Raw genomic sequence first — 22,528 nt, 5'->3', positions numbered from 1 at the left:
CAATGGCTCCCAGAAAAAGGAAGTCTAGTGTAGAGAAGCTGGGGGTCAAGGGGACCCTGAGATGAAGCTGACAAGGCTTCCCACACCCTTTGGAAGGGAACAGAGCCAAGCATTGGTGACCGTATCTAGGGGCTCTGGGTCAGGGAGCACAGGGTTGGAGTCCTGAGTCTGTCCCTTGTCAGTTACTGGACCTAGAACAAGATACTTAGGCCTCTTCATTCATTCTATGAGACAGGGTGTTCCTGGGGAGGCAAACATGGACTCAAATTTGAGATTCTTCTGCCTTAGCTCCTCTAGTGCTGGGATTAGAAGGGTGAACCATCATGACTGTACCACTTTAGCTTTTGGAGACTTGTGTTTTTAATACCTAGTGGGAAACAGTACTAGTAATCTGACCCTAATTAGGCCAGCATGGCCATTAAAAATATGTGAACCACAAGGAACATAATAGAGCCTCCAAATGGAAGGCATATATAGTTCTTACTGACTGGTCGCTAGTAAGACTAAGAAGGAAGTATGGGGGACAGGGAACGCTACAGGGTTTGAGTCCTGAGTCTGTCCAAATGAGACAGAGAGACAAGGTTTTACAGGGTCAGTAGGAGTTTTCCATTCTAAGGGGGAAGGGCAGTCCAGATGCAGGTACTATGTGTACAAAGTCATTTTATTAAGAATTGTCCCACTGTGCTGAGTGCATTTCATTGAGTTTGGCCTGGTCTAAGATCAAAGTGGATGAGGTATGGCTGGAGAGAAGCTCAATGGTTAGAGCACTTACCGCTTCTGCTGGGATCAGAGTTTGGTTCCCAGCACCCATGTACCAGGGCTTACAACTGTCAGTAACTCCAGCTTCAGGAGATCCAATATCTTGCTCTGGGCCTCCACAGGCACCTGCATGCATATATGCAAATGCATGTAGTGTTTCTCTCTCACACACATGGCCACAATTGAAATAATAAATCTTAAAAATCCACTGAGTGAAATAGAACAGGTGAGTTTGGCTAGAACCTCCAGGAGGGCTCAGGAGTCCATCTTGCTTCCAAACTTCCTCCAACCTTTCACCTCCCCACCTTGACATTCCCTCTCTGGGCTTCCTGCTACCACTGTTTCCAACACTGTCTGGATACAAGGTTTGGTATAGGGTAAGGAGTGGATTGTGGTTAGTTTCACCCACAGCCACAGAAGTGCAAAAGCCACATTCTGCAAGGCTCACCAAGACTTTGTCCCTTTTGGGTGGTGCTTCCTTCACGTGCTTGAATGGCCCTGGCTTCCTAACAGAAAGTTCATCTTTAGATTTGAAAATGTACTGTGGGACTGTAATCTTATGGATGTGTTGGTAGTGTCCCTAATTCTATGAAAGCTGATTAGCACCTTCACTCCCAACAAGACATCCTGTGGGTGTTCTGGGGTCCCATGGATAAGGCTAGCTCACTGTTTTTCCACAAGAGAGCTTCTTCCTTGAATAAGTTCTTCTTTTTCTTTTTAAATGTTTATCTAAATTTGTTTCACATGCATTGTTGTTTGGCTTGTATGTATGTCTGTGTGAGGGTGCCACATCGCCTGGAACAGGAGTTAAAGACAGTTGTGAGGTGATATATGGGTGCTAGGGAATTGAACTCAGGGCCTCTGGACTTGCCATCAGTGCTCTTAACCACCAAGTCCTAATTAGTACTTTCTATGACAGTTGTCAAATTTTGTTTTTGAGGCATGGTCTCACTATTGAACCCTGGCTGGCCTCAAACTCAGTATGTAGCTAGGAATGGCCTTTGACTCCTGATGTGATTGTCAGGTTCCCAGACTGCTGGGGTTGTAAAGACAGATGGAGGCCAGAGGACAACTTATGGGAGTTGGTTCTTCCCTTTCACCATGCGGGTTCTGGGAGATCAGACTTGGTCTCTGATCTTGTATTTTTGAGCTAGAGTCCTAGAACTCATGACTTTGCTGCCTCAGCCGCCCCTTTCTGTGCTCTTCTTTCTACCCCTCACTGTACTCTCACATCTTGTGTGTCTTTGAGTTCTTCATTTGAGAAGACTCCCAAGGCTGGAGAGATGGCTCAGTTATTAAGAGCATTGACTGGTCTTCCTAAGGTCCTGAGTTCCAATCCCAGCAATCACATGGTGGCAGAGAGAGAGAGAGAGAGAGAGAGAGAGAGAGAGAGAGAGAGAGAGAGAGAGAGAGAGAGAGAGAGGTCTTCATAACTGGGCAGACACATCCATTGATCCTTTTATTCCCCATTATTTGAATTAGTGATCCTGAATTTGCTGTGTAACCTTCGCTCAGCCTGAAGCTGGCTGAGCCAGACCTTGACCTTGCTGCCACTAAGGACATTACCTAGGGTGGAACCTTCCTCCGTAGATCACACAATTGTTCAGCCACTGTTGCTGTTCCTCTTCAAGATACTGCTACCTGCAGAGAGGCGCCAGAGCTATTCTGGAGACTATGCCCTATCCTTCATATCATCACCTGCAGCCAGTTCCAAAGATCAATTGGTGGGAATGGGCCTCCCTCCCCACTTTATAAGCGCATTTGCCATTAAACATTTGAACCTTGATCAGAACATTGTCTTGGCTCCATTTCTCTCACTTCCTCCTAGTTTCCCTTTCTTTAAGTGCCAGCCTGCCACTCAGGTGTACCCTGTACATGTGAGCCACTGGACGGCTTGCAAGATTAGTGGGTGACATTAGCCAAGGCGCATGCCCTGTTTGGCCCTGAGGGATTGATTGTGTCCAATATCTAAAACACCTTTTAGCCAACAGCACCTTTCTCCTTGAGGTGAGGTGGGAGCAAAGACAATGTCTGGCCAATCTCAGAGTCTCCAGTGATTACCCAGGACAGATACTCAGTGGGTGTTTCCTCAACATCTTCAGACAGTCTGGGCCTCAGTCTACAGGTTCTGTGGCTTAAAGCAGGAGGGCCAATGGCCTTGCTGTGTGTGGAGCCCACTGAGTGGGGAAAGGCTGGCATGGACTCCTCTCTGACTAAATTCTCGGCTGTTCCAGACATCCAAGGACTTTCCCCATGTCTACCACTTATCTCCTTCATCTCCACACTCACTGCAGAGTGAACCATGAACAGGGTGCTTGGGGAAACATAGGAAACTCACAGACCTTGGTTTATTTGATCATTTTGATATGCCAGGTCAATGGAAAGGAAGGACGGAGCACACAGGAAAACCTGTGTTTGCAGGACGGAGGGCAGATGTCCACAGCCCTGGGCATGCATGTATCTCCTGTGTAATTAGGCAAATGAATACATAAATACCACAGCACAGCCAGACTTGGGGGTGGGGAGAATCACAAGCCACAGGGGACCATGCTTTTAGGTCAGTCAGAGGCTTTAAATACAGGGGCTGAAACTTCTCACTTTATACAAAACTTATATATTAAAATTAAGGATACCACGGTATACACATGCAAGCAGCTTTGGTCGGAGAAAATGAACAAAGGAGGTGGAGCCATGCACAGGAAGGGCTTGCCTATCTACTGTCCATCGTCTTCATCCTCACAAAGTCAGCTGGGATCATAGAATAAATCACGTGGTCTCGGTAAGATACTGAAATGTCCTGTCTGGTGTCCTTAAGGGCCTCCAGGCCCTCTGTGGGCAGGGAAGGAGCCCTACAGCCGAGAACACTTGAAACCTTGGAAGGAACCAGCCTGGACTGGATGGGGAGGTACATCTATTGGGTCAGATAGAGGAGGGAGCTGCATCCAGCCAGACCAGGTGAGTGTGATGTGCTGCCTGGACCCAGGTCCCTAGAGAGCAGGAGAAATCACGGAGAAATCCACTTTTGCAAGCAAAGCTGAAGATGGTAGGTCAAGCCTGTGTTTCTCACAAGTGTGTAAAAGCCCATTCCCCTCAGAACTGGCTAGCACTGCTTGGATCACACTGCAGCAACCGGACAATGGATGGGTCGCTCTTGGCGCCTTTGTTGAATTCTTCCAGGGACATTTTGCCTGAGGAATGGAAGAGGGAGACTTAGGATTAGCCAGTGCTCTGGTTAAAGTCTGGAACCCTCTGGAAAATGGACAATGTCCAGTCTTCTCTCTCTCTCTCTCTCTCTCTCTCTCTCTCTCTCTCTCTCTCTCTCTCTCTCTCTCTCTCTCTCCCTCTCTCTCTCACGCACACACACACACACACACACACACACTCACACACTCACACACACACACACACATATGGGAACACATGCCACTTTGAGGCACACATGTGGTCAGAGGACAACTTGTAAGAGCTGGTTCTCCTTTCAAGGAATAGGTTGTGGGGATTAAGCCCTAGTCATGAGGTTAGGTTTGGTAATGAACTCTTTGGCTTGATGTAAGCAGATAGAGGCCTGGAGAGCCACCATGATCTGGGGCAGCTGGGGAGAAAGGACAAATTATGGCTGCAGGTCAAATTACATTTCTGTTACTGTGACAAAAATCCCCTGACTAAAAGCAACTTAAGGGAGGAAGTTTTCTTTGGTTTACTTCTAGGTTACAATTCATCACTTCAGGAAGTCAAGGCTTTAAAACCTCACGGGGCAGAGAGAATAGAGGTATGAGCACCTGGCTCATAATGAGACTCTGTACTTTTTTTCTGATACTCTTCTTTTCCCTTTATTACACAGTTCAGGCCCCCTGTCTAGAGAATAGTAATGGGGTTTCCCGCATCAATTAACCACCAACACAACAAGCAACAGGCATGCTCATAGACTGCCATGATCTAGATGGATGGTTCTCAGCCTTCCTAATGCTGTGACACTTTAATACAGTTCCTTGTGTTGTAGTGACCCTCAACCATAAGATTATTTTCACTGCTACTTCATAACAGTAATTACACTATTGTTATGAATCTGAATCTGAATATTTGTGTTTTCTGTTGGTCTTATGCTACCTCTGGGAAAAGTTCATTTGATCCCCCAAAGTGGTTGAAACCCATAGGTTGAGAACCACTGATTTTGATAATTCTTCATTAAGATTCTTCTGAGCTGAGCAGTGGTGGCACACATCTTTAATCCCAATACTCAGGAGGCAGACTGGTGGATCTCTGACTTTGAAGCCAACATGGTCTAAACAGCAAGTTCTAGGACAGCCAGAGCTACACAGAGAATCCTTGTCTCTAAAAAACAAACCAACAAGCAAAAAAAAGACTCTCCTTTATGGCTGATGAGATGGCTCAGCAGTTAAGAGCAGTTGATGCTTTTGCAGAGGGTCCTGGATAAAGTTCCCAGCATCCATAAGGCAGTTCCCAATCATTTGTAACTCCAGTTCCAGGGCGACCCAGTGCCCTTTTCTGACCTCTAACACATTACACAAACATACATTCAGGTAAACGCTCACGTAGAAAACAAATACTACTTCTAAAATAAAATAAAAATTAAAATAATTAAAAAAAAAGAATTCTGAGGTTATTCTAAACTGAGTCAAGTTAACAGTTAAAACTATCACAGCGCCCCCTAGTGTAGACTCTTGTCAGCTTCGGGTGTTGAGAGCTATCCACCTTTGCTGTCCTATTCTTGTCCTATTCTGTACCAGTTTCTCTGAAAGCCCTGACTTCTCCTTTCTTGAGTGCTAGCAAGTGGCCCCTGGCTTACAGGGCAGAGTATGCACTCAGTGGCCTCCATTGTGAGACACAAACAATTGGACAAGTGCACAGTGGGGACACGGTCTCCACTCTGAAACTGCTAAAGCTCCTGGCTTTGACAATCAGAAACAATGGCCCTCCATGTTAAGTGTGCCACCAACATAGTGCTACTTCAGCCTCACACCCACACCAGTGGGCTTATCCCCATTTCACGGAGAAGAAAGCCAAACCTGGGAAGTGGGCAAGTCTTAGTACAGTTGGTCTATTGGAACACAAGCCTCCGTGTCAGAGTACACAAGAGAGTAAAGAACACTTTAGAAAATGGCTGAAAGGCAGCACCAGTCAAGAGGCTGCATTGCTTTGTGTGCATTGAAAAGCATTTCCTTGATGTCTGGGAAGCTTTTTGTTGTCTACAGTTCCCTGGAGCCTTGAGTCCCACTGAGTCCTGTCCTCAGCTCACCTGCACAGAGCACTGGAGGCTGTTCACTGCTCTTTCCTGTGCATTAGCTTACATTCAATCTCAGTGCGACCTGGGGAGCCTTTCATGCCTTAATGCTGCATTTCCTGTTGGAACAAAACCCAACCAGTCTTGGCTCTACAAAGCCACAGAGGGGCAGAATTAACTCACCATGCAGCTACCTCACCCTTGCTGAGGTCCTGTGAGAAACTCAGCCAAGGCACAGAAGGACCTTTTTGCACCATTTTGAGACCAGCCTTTTTGCATCTGTGGTAGAACCTCAGACTCCTAGGTAAGATGAGGCTCAGTGGTTTCTATGTTTGATGAGCCCCATGAGAATCCGCAGTTCCTCACATCCCAGGATGATGGCCTGGTTCAGAATCTCAAGACTCAATGCCACTTGATTCAGTGTCTCACCTCTCAGCCACCAGTATGACCTTCCTCCCCTCTGCATATATAATTGTGGAAATAGTAAGACCACTGTTTCTGTCAACATGTGTGCTAGCTAATTTTATGTCAGTTTGATACAAGTTTACATTATCAGGAAAAAGGGAGCCTCAGTTGCAAAAATGTCTGTATAAAATGTCTGCAGGAAAACTTGTAGGGCGTTCTCAGTCTCTCTCTCTCTCTCTCTCTCCCCCCCCCTCTCTCTCTCTCTTTGTGTTTGTGTACCTCCCTCCCTCTCTCCCTCTTTTTCCCTCTTTTGTTTTGTTTTGTTTTGTTTTGTTTTGTTTATTGAAACAGGGATTCTCTATGTAACAGCCCTGACTGTCCTAGAACTCACCTTTTAGACCAGGTTAGCCTTGAGCTCACATGTTGCGGCCTGCCCAGAGTCCACAACACGAACGGTTCAACTGAGAATGGCAGTTCGAACTGAAAAGAGAGGAATCTAGACGGGGCGGAAGAAAGAATGGAGCCAAGACAACAAACATTTTGATCAAGGCTCAATTTTACTATTTTCAGACACTCAGTTATAAAGGAAGGGGGAGGGAACCCAACTTCCCGCCAAGTAACTCAGGGTCCAGTAGCAGGACGAACACGTGTGTGCCTCCAGGCAGCAAAGGCAGGTTCCAGCAGTAGGCGTGGCAGGACGAATGAGCAGGTAGCTCCACCCTTGAGCAAGCAGGTTCCAGGCTGGGGGAAGGGAGGCCACATCTCCTCCCATTAGTTAACAAAGCAAACAAACAAACAAAAAAGGGGGTGGCCTGAGGCAGAAAAATTATTTATGTTCAATAGTTCTGCCTGAGTTCTTAGGGCTAAAGAAAAAACTTGTTTCCGTGGGATTCCCTAACTTTTCTAATGGTAAACTGTATTTGGCTAAGACTGTCTTTATTATCCTAGTAAACCACTAACAACAGAATAGGCTCTGACTTTATAATGCTAATTAGTGCTGAATAGGTAGCTACCTGTTTGCATTTTAAGTAGGGCGTTGGAACCCTGGCTGAGTTTAACTAAACAAATTTAGAATAACACTGAGCTGATAATCTTCCACAATTTTGGGTGACAGGCAGGGGAAACAGGGAGAAGGGGGTAAGACCAGCTCTTTAGTACAAGGCCAGTTGGCTTTTTTATTTGGGTGGGAGGCAGTGAAGGGCTTGCCCTTATGACAGTAAGGTCTCTAACCTCTCTCTCCCCTATTAATTAAGTTTAAATAGGCAATGCTTAACAGAGGTGATCAAATGATTTTTTTCATCCATAGATGAGTGGGCCTTTAACCTTGACTTGGGTGGACATTGACCTGATTCTTCCTGTGAGTGTTATAACAACTCACATCTGTGGCTCTTGGTATCTTTTGGGGAGGGGAGGCAGAGCCTTAAGTATTTTTGGTTTTTAGCTGGAATCAGATACCAACCTCTTTCAAATTAGGTGTGTCGCACAGGAAACTCAGAAACGGTCAAGCTGGACCTTCCCTCCGCAGTAATCTCCTGCGCCAAGCGGTACCCATACTGTATTCATATGATTATGAATCAGTAGCGCAGTTCTGAGTTATGCGCGGTCTTTATATGAGACTTGTCAACCTCAGATTTAGCAAGGCCTAGACAAAAATTATGTCAGTATTAACATCACTAATTTTGGTTAAAATAGGACCTGAAAGTCTTTTTTCTTCATCTCTGTTATTCTCAATAGCCTGAGGAACTAAGGACACCTTGCAGTAACAGCAAGGGTGAAAAGCCAGAGGCCAGCTAAGGGACTAAGCCCATCTCTATCAAAATAAGAACTAATCTCTGTAAATATATGAAATTTCTACTTTTCTAGCTCTCCTGGTAAATCTAAATCTTATCTCAGGCTGAAAGCCACGTGCTGGGATGTCTTCGGGAGGAAGATTAGCAGTAACACCTGTTTGCTCTTAGGGGCGGAGAACCGGAGAATGTAGATTGACTTGCTTGAGAAAAGGAAGAAATCTAAACAATGAGAGTGTAGCAATGTAAATTTTCTGTTTGGAGAAGTTAAGGTACTTTATTTAGATGCAAATTGTAAAACTAAAGCTAATCTCCGGCCTCCTGTAGGGGAATTGGCTCAGAGGAATACAGCGTTTCTGGGAGGTTCCACTCCCAGCTGAATTGTAAGCACAAGAGGAATTTTAGTCTTTAGAATGATACTTACGAGAAGAGACAGGATCTGTGTTTACCTGACGAATTAATCTCTCTGGTAGCCACCGTGCTTCATCTTCATCTCGTGAAAAAACACAAACCGAGCCTCTTTCCCAGATTAGAACTGGATCTGGACCCTTTCATTTATTAGTCAGGGTGTCCTTTCATTTTACCAATGCATAAGAATTAGAAGTAACTGGGTGCCAGTGGCATTCTGCTGCAGACTGACCTTTAATGTCAATTTGCAAAAAGTTTAGGACAAATAAGGTGAAGGCAAGATGAGCCTTTGGTGACCTTGGGGGAAATGCTCTGAATTAACTTTGCTAGGTAATTTAGAATATAGGAATCTCTAATAATTGAACTGAATATTAGACCAGTCTAAGATTGAGTTAGAATGGCTGGTCACACTGAAGAAGAGTGAAAAATCATTATGACTCTATTAAATGACTAATTTTACTAAGTCTGAATATACAGTCTCTGATGTACTATTGCCATAAAGTTAAAAGGCTAGAAGCTAGTCTAAACTGGAAAAATGACAAGCAAGGATTTAAGGTAAACTTCCCTTGAGAAGCATTAGTTAATAAAATACTTTCCACTTAGGAAACAATATATACTGAAAGATTAAAACTTTTGGCTTCTTGTAAAGAAGCAGAAACAATAAACATTTTTCTTACATAATGTAAAGCTATATTAGCCATACGTAGAGGCAAAATTTTCTAGTGATTACCAGTTTACTAGAAGCAAAAATCTTTGAATTGACATGCCCATGGTTATAGAGCCCCAGGAAGGGTGCAGGATGCAGGCTAGGTGTACCTGACCCTGAATTCTAGTCTCCCTCCCTCTATCAGAGCTGAATCAAGTGGGCTGGAAAAGGGCAGGCCTGCATAGGGCAGAGAGTGTATACCAAACACCTCTGTGCCATCAACAGTTTCACAGGCTCACCTACTCCCCTCTCCCCACCCCCACCCCCTCTCCCAATCCCCTCTTCCCACCCCACCTGCTCACTCCTACCATGTTTCCTACCTTCATTGTTTGTGTCCATCTGCCTGAAGATCTTGTCTGTTCGATTCTCGGGAATAGACTTGTCCTCGGGCATCTTCATCACAGAGGACACCATCTTGTAGATGGCCTGCAAAGGGGCATCTGTGAGTGTGCTGTGGAGGACGGAGGGTGAGTTATGGTCCTCGCTCAGCTAACCAAGGAGCAACGACAGGGCAGAGTCAGGACCCTTCTCTCACCAGAACAAGTCTCACAGACAAGGTTCTGGGCAAAGGGAACCAGGAAACTTTAAGTGACATTCAAGAGCACAGGATACAGCTGGGGTGTGGAAGAATGGAGGGCTCCTTGGTTCAGACTAGAGGGGAGGTTGTGTGGCAAAGCATCTATCTGAAAGGAAGATCTTTGGTGGGGAGCTGGGAAATCCTGGAGGGAAGGTCAAAGGGGAAATACATTGATCCCTGCCCACCCATGGGTCCTGAATCTGCAGATTCAACAAACTACAGGTAGGAAATAGTCTAGAAAACGAAACTGGAGGTACACAGATTCTTGTTATTTCCCAAATAATACACATTATTATTAACATCTATAGCCATTGTACAAATTTTATTTACTTATCTATCTACACGACTAGGAGATATTTAAAGTTCCTTGTCCAACACAGACATATGGCAGCTTGATATTGTCTTTCAGAGCACACACTTACTTATCTAAACATGTCCTCCCCTGTACAAACAACCAACTCAAATGTCCACAGTGTCTTGATCAGAAATAATCATCAACTCAGGTAGACAGGTGCCACACATCTGTAATTCCAGAACCGGAGCGTAGAGGCAGGATTATCAGGAGTTCAAGGTCATCTATGACTATATAGAAAGTTCATGGCCAGCCTGAGCTACATGAGACCCTGTGTAAAAATGTTATATTAAAAGAAAGAGAACAGGAAGTACAATAGTGGTGCATGCCTTTAACCCCAGCATTCAGTGACAGTGAAGACAAATAAGAGTTCAAGGAAGGCTACCCTGGGCTACAGAGCAAGTTCTAGGATAGCCAGGACTACACAGAGAAACACTGTCTCTCTCTCAAAGACATACACACAAAGACACACACACACAAACATACACACGGGCGGGTAGGGAGAGAGAGAGAGAGAGAGAGAGAGAGAGAGAGAGAGAGAGAGAGAGAGACTGAGTAACAGAGACAGAGAGAGACAGAGAGATTTACAAATGGAAGATTATGCACAAGGGCATGTGGTGAATGATGCCATCTGTGAGAAGAAGTCCAACGGGTTTGTGAGTGGAGGCCTCCTGTGGAAGAACTTACTGGAAAGGTAAAGTTGACTGAAGTGGGGGATTGGCTGAATGGACAGGTATCTTGTAGGCCCTTTTGTCATGTTTTCCTTTGTAATTTTATTTGTTTATTTGTTTTCTGAGATAGGGTCTCCTGTAGCTAGAAAGGAGCGAAGACACTACGGTCTTCTCAAAGCAGTTTATTCAGGAACCTTTCAACATGCATGCATGAATCTCTCTCCAGGAATAGTATCTTGTTTATCTCTCTGCCCCCAATCGCAATCCATTATATAACCCCTCAACCACGCCCCATCAGCCCAGTCCATGTAACAGCAGTCCATTGGCCAGAATCATCACTCGTCATATGGTCTGATCTTGCATCATGGTGCACCTGAGCAGTTCTCACGATGGTCGTGGCTTATTTTCAGGTGTATGAGGAAGTCGGGTGCAAGTCATAAGACTTGGCTGCAGTCCCAGGCGCCATCTTGGGACTGCTGCCACACCCACTCCCCACATCTCCCCCTTCTGTACTTATTGGCAGACAGAATGTCTGTCTTAGGTTGCACCCTGCGGCAATGCCCCTTACCCATCATTGGGAGACAAAGAGCATTGGTTTGATCCCTGTCTTAGGTTGGTGACACGCCCAGGGCATCTTACCCATCATTGACTACTTCTCTAGCATGCCAAGCCACACATGAGGAGATTGTCCTGTTTTCGCTGCCGCAAAAGCCTGTATCATCAAGGCTTGGGCTCTGCACTCACGACTCTGCATGCATCAGGTGCACCAGAAGGCCAGGATGCTGATCAATATCAGATACAGAGCAAGTCCATCAATTCCAGCTCACTCTTTCAAGCGGGAGACAGCGGACAGCAATCCAAAGCTTCTGCTACATCAACGGTTAAATTATTCACAGCCGCGGCAGTTTGTAAGGGATATGGTCACACCGGTGGCTGTGGTGGCAGAGATTGCTACAGCAGTGACAATAACTGCAGCAATGCCAAAAATCCCTCTTAGGTCCAAACAAAGTCATAGCAGAAGGAGCCTGAAAGGGCTAAGGTACAAAGCGAGACATCCTAGTCACAACAGCTAAATGATATTCAGATGCATTCCAGCACATACTATAATAACAAATATCACTACTACAATTAACAACATTATTCTCATAACTACCATTATAAACAATAAACACAAAAGGAGGCCACATACAAACAGGTGTAGCCTGAAAAGAAGCATTCCTCCGTCCAGCAAATTGAAATACAGAAGTTTTAAACACATTAGAACCATTCCAATAAAAACTTGCATTGCCCCAGGCCCCTCCCACCACCATGCTTAAGGGGGGAAGATCAGTGCAACTACCATTCACCCCACCTAACACCATACATTAAAAGGATTACTAGCTCCTACTTGAGCTGGATTTTGATATGTCCAATTATACTCTAAAAAGGAACTATTATGGACTGTACCTATATAAGGGGAAAATGAAAAATAATTCTTCACTGCCCAAGGTACTTTTCTAGATTGACAGCAGGTCCAAGGTGGAAGGGAATTGCGAACACTCCTACAAAAAAGGGGCCCATCTAGGTTAGGAGGGTATAGTGCTATTGCCCTTGGATATACTGGCAGGCCACAACCCTCGGAACCAGGTAGCATTAGCTTTAGTAGATACAGCTGAACACAATCACTCATCTGTGAAATATTTTGAACCATCTGAAAACACAACAATCCCCTTAGCTGAAGCAGCATAGATTCCCTCACTGGAGTTATCTCTCCATCCCATGATAAAAAAAGGCAATTGTAGCAAAGCATTAGGATATAAAGAACTGAGGAAACACTTGTGCTGAATGCGTCAACGGCATGGTTTTCGGGAACACAGGCATAATTCCCCAATGTAGCTCTTCAGTTCTCACTAGCGGGACCATTCCCAGCCACAGGAATATCCATGTCCTCATGGCTCTGCTTGTCCTGAATTGCTCTGGTCAGCCGCTCTGGGATCCACAGCAGTTGTCGGTGATCCTGGGGAAACACACAAACAGACCCTCTCTCCCAAACAAACACTGGGTCAGGGCCCTTCCAACAACCAGTCAAAATGTACCCTTGGATGGGATAATTAGTTTGAGCTGCTACAAATCTCCCTTGTCCCAGCAGCATGTCTTGATCCCAGGCTGGATGGCCATTGCCAGCATTTATTGCTGCTTGCTCGGCAAGAAACTCAATGAAAAATGCCTTCTAGTCTAAATATTGGCCTGGTGACAAGCAGGCGAGAGCTAGGTTCTGCCAATTGCTTGGAGACATGCAGTAGTGGTGCAGGTTCTCTAATTGCGCTCTTACAAAAGCAGCACTGACACTGTAAGTATGAACCCCTTCCTCTATACTTTGAACAATCTTCCAATCAAGCGGCTCATGATGATGACCTCCCTGTGCATCCTGAAATACAGTAAAGCACTGGGTTCCCAGTTCCCTCCAGGTTTCTGAATGCAGACTACACCTGGATCCTCTTTCAGGGGCTTACGGACGCGGCCACGGTGGCCCTGGCCCTGAAGGCTCTACCTTCATTTTTACTTTCTCTAGACTGTTGGCTATACTCTCCAGATTGTCCTCAGACATATCCCCATAAATAGAATTTCCTTCTGCCTCTGACTTTTGGGATCGCGCCTCTCTCACCTGATTCAGGCCTCATTGCCCTTTTGGATTTCTGCTCCATATCTTTCCTTCTCCTCGATACAATCCCGTATTAGCTTCTACACTGGCAGCACATGCAATTCCTATCTCACAGCCTTGCTTCTACCACGGTTTAGTGTCCACTTTCCTTATCACCTACAGCCTGGGCTTCAACCACGAGTCAGCCAACCTCTCCCTGGTTCACTGGACATTGAGCTTGACAGGGTGGCCAGTGCTGGCTGGAAGTACCCCCAGAAGCTAGCTACATCCATCTCTGAACAGGAGCACACAATACCAACTTCTCCAGCCACAGAGAGTCTGCCCTAAGAGGACAAATGCGACTGCTGGTGGCTGAGGGGTCACCACAGGCCTAGGATAAGCATACAGATGAGCTGCCCACCATTGATACCCACTACCCATGGCTCTAATCCACACCCCAACATAGAGTAAGACCATATCATGACTCTTTGGGAAGGGATAGAAATGCCCTGGTTTTATTGTAGGTAATTCATTTTGGAAACTCAATTAACAAAACACATGTAAAGTTGAAGCCACCCTGGGAACGCGGAGCTGTAGGTAAGAATGGAGCAGCCAACAGTGGGAGGGTGGTACACCTGGTGGTGGTTGGTCCAAAGAATCCCTTAGTGGAGCAGGAAAAGAGGTGCAAAAAGACGTCTGGGGACAATCCAGGAATACTGATGGAGAAGGAAGGGAGGAACGAGGGGAGGAGGAAGGAAGGAAAGAAGGAGGAAAGGAAGGAAGAAATGAGGGAGAGGGAAAAGGAGGGCATGAGAGGGAGAAGGGAACTGGAGTACCTAGAGGAAGGGACAATGAGCTGAGCCCAGGAGGTGGCTACTAGGATGTTACTGTCAGAGGCAGGCCCTCAGGCAGGAGACAAAACTGTGAAACAATGTGAACAGGAGACCCCAGAAAAGAGGGCAGAGTTTGGGGTGGTAGCAGGTAAAAGGTAGAGAAGCCAGGTTGGACCAAGATGGGAGGTATGGGGTCCCCTGCTCAAATACTAGTATTGGAGAGAAAAGACCTGTACCCAGTGAATCCATGTAGCTCCAAGGCCCTCAGCACTGAACCATTCACACAGGGAAACTTACAATGTGTCTCTGGCCTGGAGTTCACTTAGATATGTCACCCATCAGATACATCTTGCTAACCAGAGAACTGACCATCAGAGAGCTGCAGAACCTCTCCTAAGTGAGCCAGGACCTGACTCCAGGATACCCGGGTATGGGATTGTGCTGGTATTGTCCCAGAGAGTGCAATGTGTAAACAGCTGCATTGCCACCATAGCTAGCCCTGTGCTTGTGGCTCCTCTTCATGATCAACAGTCCTGCACCCGACAGCCTTGCCACAGACCCGTGGTGTCCAGCTCACACACGCAGCATCCACTCACCTCATTGAACACACATCACTGCAGTGTCTGTGATTTGTCATCTAACAGAAGCTACTAGAATGCCAAACTCCTTGTACCTGCTCTGCAGATATCTGCCGGGAGGAGGCTGCAGTGCAGACAGCCTTGGAGATATTGGAGGAGAGGCTTCGTTTCCCTTATTTCTCATTCCCTTCCCAATGGCTTGAAGATCTGCTCTTTACCAAATATTTCGGAGGTAGGAGCTCCAGAACACAGGGCTGTGCCTCTGCCCAGACTTTGTCTCCTCCCTGGTATCAGGCTGCTAATTAGAATTCATGCTTTGCATTGGTTTTGGACATTCTTGCTGTTGTGGTTATTGCATACACACACACACACACACACACACACACACACACACACACATGCCCTTGTTCTCAGGATGTACTAATACTAATTTGGAGGCAGGAAGAACCTTGACATAGCTCACATTGAAGCAGATCCCAAGTGACCCTCTGTGGATGCAAAGAACAAGGCATAAGCATCAGGAGGATGGAGACTACCAGGGAACATTCAATCCATGTTTCAGGGCTACCCCTGAGGTGCTGGGGGTTCATGGGATGTAGAAAAGGGAAAAGGAAGGGTCTGAGCCTCGGGATCTGGTTCTGAGGAGCAATGGCTTGAAGATCTTCTCCTGCATGCAATGTCATTTAAAGAAAGGGTGGTGACAATAGGAATGTGTCTGGCCATCTTAAGCACCTGGAACTAATGGCATAAGCAGTATGAGATAAGGAGGAAGAGAGGGTAGGATTGACCCTTTTCGGAAACTCCAGTAAAGAAGGGCTCTATGTAAAGAAGCCTCAGTCCTGGAGGGACTCCATGGAGCATAGTCCTCCCGCCCTGCCATGTTCCACTACACCCAGATAGGAAAACACACCTTTACAATGCTAAGTGCTGCTGAGACTCTTCAATATCCAGCAGCTAGCCCTGAGCCACAGGAACTCTCAGCTACTGCAGTCAGTAACAGTGACCCCTATTTCGCTCCAAAGGGGACAAGGATTCAGTACAGATACTTGGGACAGAGGACCAACAGTCATATAGCAAGATAGCCAAATAATCCTCCAAGAAAAACAAGAAAGCAGGCTCCCAGAAGCAGAAAGCCCCCTAACCCCACCTTATCCTCTTTCTTGACAGATACACCCCGTTAACTGGGAGAGTGTATCACCAGAGAAGCCCATACTTGAGCAGACAGTTAGGACCTGCTTCGGTGTTTTCCAGTCTCTTGGGTTCTTGAAGTATAGATGCTTGAGTCATGCTGGATTGTGGTCCCTACTCTCGAGTGCCCTGCACTACAAATGCACATTCCTAGGCAGGACAACTAGGTGCTCTGGCCAAGAAGATGGAATTTAGAGCCAAAACTGAAGGCCTAGAGGGGATTTTGGAAGATGACAGAGCCTCCAGTGAGTGGTAAGCTGTCTCACATGCCTCAGCTAGTGAAGGAAAATGAGATTTTGTAACTTGTGATTCATGTAAAAGAGTTGTCTAGGAGCCCATATGCCAGGGCAGGGCTCTTCTGTAAAGATGAAAAAGAATGCAAGGATGCAGGCAAGGCTATTTTGTCTGAGTTTACACCATCTGATCGGAACCTCCTCTCTGTCTACTGCCCCTTGGCGCCGGGGTAATGTCATACAACAACTGGTTGCTATGTGAACAATGATAAGGCACCAGCCCACAGGAACAAGGTCCTGATGCCCTTTGGCTGACATGTAATCTTACTGTTAATGTTTGAATGAGCCAATCCCATACCTTTGTTGAAATTCCTTGCACCCCTATCCCTTTTTCTTTCATAAAAACCCCTAGCTCTGGAGACTCGGAGTCGACTCCCCTGCCTTTTGTGTGAGGTACATGTTGGCCCAGAGATCTGCCAATAAAGCCGCGTGTGTATTGCAACAAGAAGTATTCTTGCGTGTTCACGGGTGCACCCTATCCCTGGATTAGAGTAGGGGTTACCATATGGGGGGAGTCCTACATTTGGGGGCTCATCCGGGATTTGGGAGCACCCAGAACCCCAAGAAAACCCCTTGGAGGTATGTCTGTGTGAGTTTGGTGTGTCTGAGTGCGGTGCCACTGAATCTGTGTGTCGGTTTTCCAGTTTTAGTATTCTGGCAGCTGCCGCTGAGGTCCGTGTGGGTCCAGTGGCTGTGGAAGGAGATGTCTTGAGTCCACAAGCTGCAACCCTGGGAAGACGTTCCAAGGGTGACCCTGGAGGAAGTCCTCTGGCAGAGTGAGGGAGATCAGGTGCTCTTTCTGCCAGAACGGGAGTGGACGCGGAATCCCACCCTGTCAGAGGTCGCGTTTGGCTGGTTGTATAGGTCCAGGCAGGGATGAGTGTGCTTGGATGTTCTAGTGTCCCTTGTCTCTGTCTTCATTTTGTCTCTGTTTCCAATTTTTGTCATGGGACAGACTGTCTCAACCCCATTATCTTTGACTGAGAACAATTGGACGGACGGACGTTAGGGCAAGAGGGCAAAATCTATCAGTAATAGTTAAGAAGAAACCTTGGCAGACTTACTATACCTCAGAATGGCCCACTTTTGGGGTGGGTTGGCCTTCCGAAGGAACGTGTGATCTCCCCACCATTAGGACTGTAAAGGCCGTAGTTTTTCAGGAAGGACCATGATTGCACCCGGACCAGTAACTGTACATCACAGTGTTGGAAGATTTAGCGCGATTTCTGCCTGCGTGGGTTCATCCATTTCTCCCACCCCTATGTCCAGGTACCAAGGTTTTGATGGTCCGAGAGAATGCTGAGAAGGGGAAATCGAAACTACTATCTGGAGAAGGCAGCAAAAAATCTACTCCACCGCAGCCAGAGGCCATTTCTAAAATCCACCCAGATATAGAGTGGCCCCCTGAATGGCCTGACTCACTACCACCACCTCATCCCCTGGTTCTCCAACCTGTACCCCAACCCTCAGCTTCCATGGCTCCACCTTTGGTTCTAGGGATCTGGGAGGGAGGTCCCTCAGCAGGAACAAGAAGCCAGCGGGGAGCACCCAGCGAGGGGCCAGCCGATTCTATGGTGGCACTTCCCCTTAGGGCTGTTGGAGCTCCCCCTGCCAGCCAGAACGTTCCACAGCTTCTGCAATACTGGCCTTTTTCTTCCTCTGATGTCTATGACTGGAAAGTAAACCACCCCCCTTTCTCAGAAAATCCTACAGGGCTTAAAGGGTTGATAGAGTCTCTGATGTACTCATAACAGCCTACCTGGGATGGTTGCCAACAGCTCCTACAAACCCTGTACACCACCTAGGAGAGAGAAAAAATTCTCCTCGAGGCACGGAAGAACGTCCGAGAAGGGGCCGGTCGGCCAGTACAGACCCTGGTCGAGATAGACAAAGGATTTCCTTTGACTCGTCCTCAGTGGGATTATAACACAGCACAAGGGAAAGAACGGCTGTCCAATTACCGACGGGCACTAGTTGAGGGTCTCAGAGGGCCCACTCGTAGGCCCACAAATTTGGCTAAGGTAAGACAAGTTATCCAGGGGCCAACTGAGCCCCCCTCAGTTTTTTTAGAGAGACTCATGGAGGAATGCATTTTGTGGTGCACTTAGAGATAGACTTTAGACTTCAGTGAATCTTAGGCAAGCATTCTACCAACAGTCGTAGCCAACTCCAGCCTATTCTCTCTCCTCTCCCTCCCCCTCCCCCTCCCATTTTCATGTGACACAGTCTTTTCTCTGTGTAGCCCTGGCTGTCTTGAAACTCCCTCTGAGACCAGGCTGGCTTGGAACTCACACAGATCCATCTACCTCTGCCTCATGTGTACTGGGATTAAAGGAGAGCCTCACAACCATCTGGCTATGATAGAGTCTTTCTATACAACCCAGTCCAGCCTTGAACTCAAGACACTCCTCAGTCTCCTGAAATTACAGGAGCACAGCATGACTTAAGTGCTCTTTTGAAGGATATGAAAGACATTGCTGCAAGCAGGAGAGGGCAGAGACCTCCATTTCATTCCCACAGTCCCTCTACAGATGGACGTCTTGTGCAATCAGTCCTGGTAGGATTGAGCCAGAATAGGCTTCTCTTCCTTGCTGCTCAACACCGAGGATCAGGTTGGCACTTTGGCCCCAGGCTTGATGCAGCAGGTTCTTTGGGGTCCATGAGCCAGCTATGGAATGACTCGCACATGGGCTCCTGATTGGCTGGGATGACAGGTCATATCAATTCTGTTTTGATGCTGCAGGCCAAGAAGCCAGCAATGGCCTTTCCCCAGTAGCCAGGGGAATGGCACGGGGCCTCTAGGACTGGTTCTGCATGGTCAATGACTCAGGTTGCCCTGGCCAGTAGCCAGCACCCAACACTCCTGTGAGGGTGCAGCAGTAACCCAAGAGTGCTGAGGCAGGCCTAGCATACAGCAGGGTAGAATATCTCTCATTGCGCGTGACTGAACTTCTGTGTGTCCCTCTCTAAAAGGAACTGCATTTTACTATGTCAGGCTGCAATGGGACATCCAGATTTGGTGGTCCCTGGGTCAATCCCTGACTACAGCCTTCCCTTCTAGCCATATGTTCTTGCTACCTTGATTTCTCTGAGTCCTGTCTCCTTAGCTGTAAACCAAGAGTGAAGGTCCCTGTGTGTGGAGTTTACAGCCTATTTCTATGAAAGGAAGGGAAACAGAAGCTATGAGGAGACAGAGACAAACTGAACCACCAGGCAAATGCTCGGTGGGGACATTGGAGGACTTTTACTGTGAAAGACCACAGGCTTCCTCAATGAGCTCCATCTGAGTACAGCACCCTGTGAGGAGGGAAACCACCGACCTGAAAAGCTTCTCTTGCAGGTCACACCTAGTGTAGTGCCATTAAAAACCGTATTCTGTGCTGGTAAAGAGCCTGGGGTCACTGTGATATGGAAGCATCCATGGGTAGGGCCAGTGACGTCCTAACTCCTGTACTTCAAAGAGGAAATGAGGGGAGGGAAGGAAGGATGTAGCCAGGCAAATATCAGGGCAGGGAGTGCAGAGGCTCCTGTTGCTGAGGGGCAGGTCTAGTACAGGGGCCCAAGACCAAGGGCTTGCTAGACACAGGGATGGGGTTTCAGGAGGAAGGCCCCTTATCTCATGGCAGCAGGTATCCTGGGAAGTCCATGCCTACTGCTTGGGAATAGGAGTGTGAGTGTTAGGGACCCTCAGGCAGTGGCTCACACTTCATACCATACACCTTGCAAAGTTTACAGACACACACACACCCGAACACCCCTTCACCAACACAGAGATGTGTTACCTCACTTACTATTCAGAGGCTCCCATCTCCCATCCCTCCTGGCTCCAGTGATAGCACAGGAGGAAGAGCGGTTAGAAGGAGGACTCCTCAGAGCACTACATAAGACTCCGGAAGATATTTGCCCTGGGAGCTCGCTATTCTTACACACAGCAATACAAGTCCTTTGCTCATTCATTCATCCAGCCACCTTTACCAAGTATGCATGGACTTGGCCTGAAGATGTGCTGAGCGAATGACCCTAAACTTGGGCATATGGAGAAGATGCTGACTGGTGGACAGGAAAGATGGATGCTCAGAGGAAGCCTCACTGTGCTCAGAGGTGAGTCACTGTGACACAAAGGGAGCATGTGGAGAAACATGTGGAGAAATTAGGGAGGGAGGGAGCAGGTCATTATCTACTACTGCAGAGCTGTCACTCAGTACATGTTGAGCTCTGAGCTGCAGAGATTCACTGCACCCCATCAGCCTGACCCATCTTCCCATCCTCTCAGGCCACGAATATCTCCACTGCTTCGGTATCCATCCCGATGGCTGCCACTGGGCCTTTGCTCCCAGACCTTCTTCAGGGTCTCTCCGAGCTCACATCTCTTAGCATTCCTGGAATACTTTGACGAAAAGGGAAGCCTCTACACACAACCTTCTAAGCCTAACCGCTTTCCAGCATTACTTATTCCAATATTATATAATGAATTAAAGGCCCAGGCTTTACTTTGCTTTTCTTTGCCATTAGAAGCCAGAGCCCTCAAGATCACTGGGGACAGAGTATATCCTTAACACATGCTGAGCACAGCCATACTGACTGCCAAGGTAGACAGCTAGCAGGAAGGCTGTGCCCCAGACTTGTACATGCTTTCATCCACAGGCAGGTGGGTGGGAATGGAGGAGGTGCCCATCATCAGAGGGATCTTTCTACTGATCATCCTCTGACTTCTGACTATATAGCAAAGTTCTGACATAAGATTAAGAACTATCTGACCCAGACTCTCCTCATTCAGTGCCCAGGTGTGTTTGGCTACAGAGGAGTCACTGGGTGTACACCAAAGCATCCAAGGGCCCCAGGATGAGAAGAGCCACTATAGGCTAGAACTTGTACTCCTCTGACCTCTTTGTCTGCTCCAGCTTCCAGACATCAGTTTCCAGGCTTGACTGGACCCTACCATACACTTGTGCATGGATGGCATCTGGAGTCAAGGACCCTGGGGCCTGGAGGTATATATGGAGGTGACATTCAGTCATACAGACTCAGAAACTGCTCTCTTTAGCCCCAGCAGTGCACACCATATTCCATTGTGTTTATTTTCCATTGAGGGGACCCAAAGACCCTCTTTCTGAACACAAGGGCCTTTTTCTGGTTATCTCCTTCAGACTTACTGACAACCTGGACAGAGTGTCTGGAATGTGGGGGAGTGAAGAAAAAGGCAGCAGGAGATATCCCCTCCCTCCAGGAGATGAAGGCCAGAAAGGAACTCCACCCACAGAAGTCCTGAGGACACCCTGTGACATGAAATTCCCTCTATGAATGCTATAGGAGCTTGAGTGTCTGGGGCTGGGGGTATGGGTGAGGGAGACCCAGCCACTCCCCGGTCTGCTGGGAACACCTGGTCTAAGTCTCTAGGGAACTAGCTACCTTTACTAGAGCCAGGGACAGAAGTACCACTTGACATTTGCCTCTGCATCTTGCAGACCTCTTGAGGTAGCAGCCATTGGGATTAGAAAGAACCATGAAACATGCACAAACTCTGAAACAATGGTGGTGATGCTGGCCTCATGGTTAAGTAGGCCTGGCTGATCCTGGTACTTACAGGGTTCTTCTTACCTCTCAGCCTCCATTTCATGACCTGTCCTCTGAGATCCCTGAATAGACTGTCCCCACAGTCTCTGCAAATGGCACCCCTTTCATTCACAGCTCTAATGCTCTGCAGGCCTATTGGCCTTGGGGTGACTTATATAGGACCAAATGGAGGCCAAGGCAGAGCAGGGATCAGAACCACTGGGGGATGATGCACAGGCTCGACAAGCTGCTAGACCATGCCCGTGGAAAAGAAGACCACAGATCACAGGGCACTGGCACATGGATGAGCTCACAACATCCCTTCACTTATCCCAAGTGCCCAAGTGAAGCTGAATGTGTGTGTGTTTATGTCAGTATGCACGGGTGTACTATGTGTGCATTTGTGTATGCATGTTCTCTGTGTGTGTGTGTGTGTGTGTGTGTAATTCCTATGATCCCCATTAACAGAAGCCTGGTGAGATACTGGTCACCCTCAGCTGGAATAACATTGTCACAAAGCCAATGTGGGTGATGGTCATGGCCATTGCTCTATGGA

The 22,528-nt window shown here is 47.3% G+C and overlaps 1 protein-coding gene across 2 annotated transcripts in view; it reads right to left on the bottom strand.

Annotated features, from left to right (window-relative positions):
• Positions 1 to 3,674: 3,674 nt before the first annotated feature.
• LOC147001175 (hippocalcin-like protein 1) overlaps positions 3,675 to 22,528 on the bottom strand; it is a 46,913-nt gene continuing 28,059 nt past the window's right edge. The window contains exons 2-3 of one of the 2 annotated variants that reach the window (XM_085830241.1): positions 9,628 to 9,733; positions 3,675 to 3,947 (exon numbers count right to left, since the gene is read on the bottom strand). In XM_085830241.1, the coding sequence (XP_085686367.1) occupies positions 3,850 to 3,947; positions 9,628 to 9,733 (204 nt within the window). In that variant the 3' untranslated portion in view covers positions 3,675 to 3,849. Of the gene's footprint in view, positions 3,948 to 9,627; positions 9,734 to 22,528 lie in introns of those variants that run through there. The other variant, XR_015045190.1, reaches the window with a different exon arrangement.

Source organism: Mus caroli, unplaced genomic scaffold (genome assembly GCF_978045245.1).
Source record: "Mus caroli unplaced genomic scaffold, Mus_caroli_1 scaffold_14, whole genome shotgun sequence".
Taxonomy (NCBI): Eukaryota; Metazoa; Chordata; class Mammalia; order Rodentia; family Muridae; genus Mus; species Mus caroli.
The sequence above is the reverse complement of the archived record's forward strand: the minus strand, read 5'-3'. Positions and strand labels throughout refer to the sequence as shown.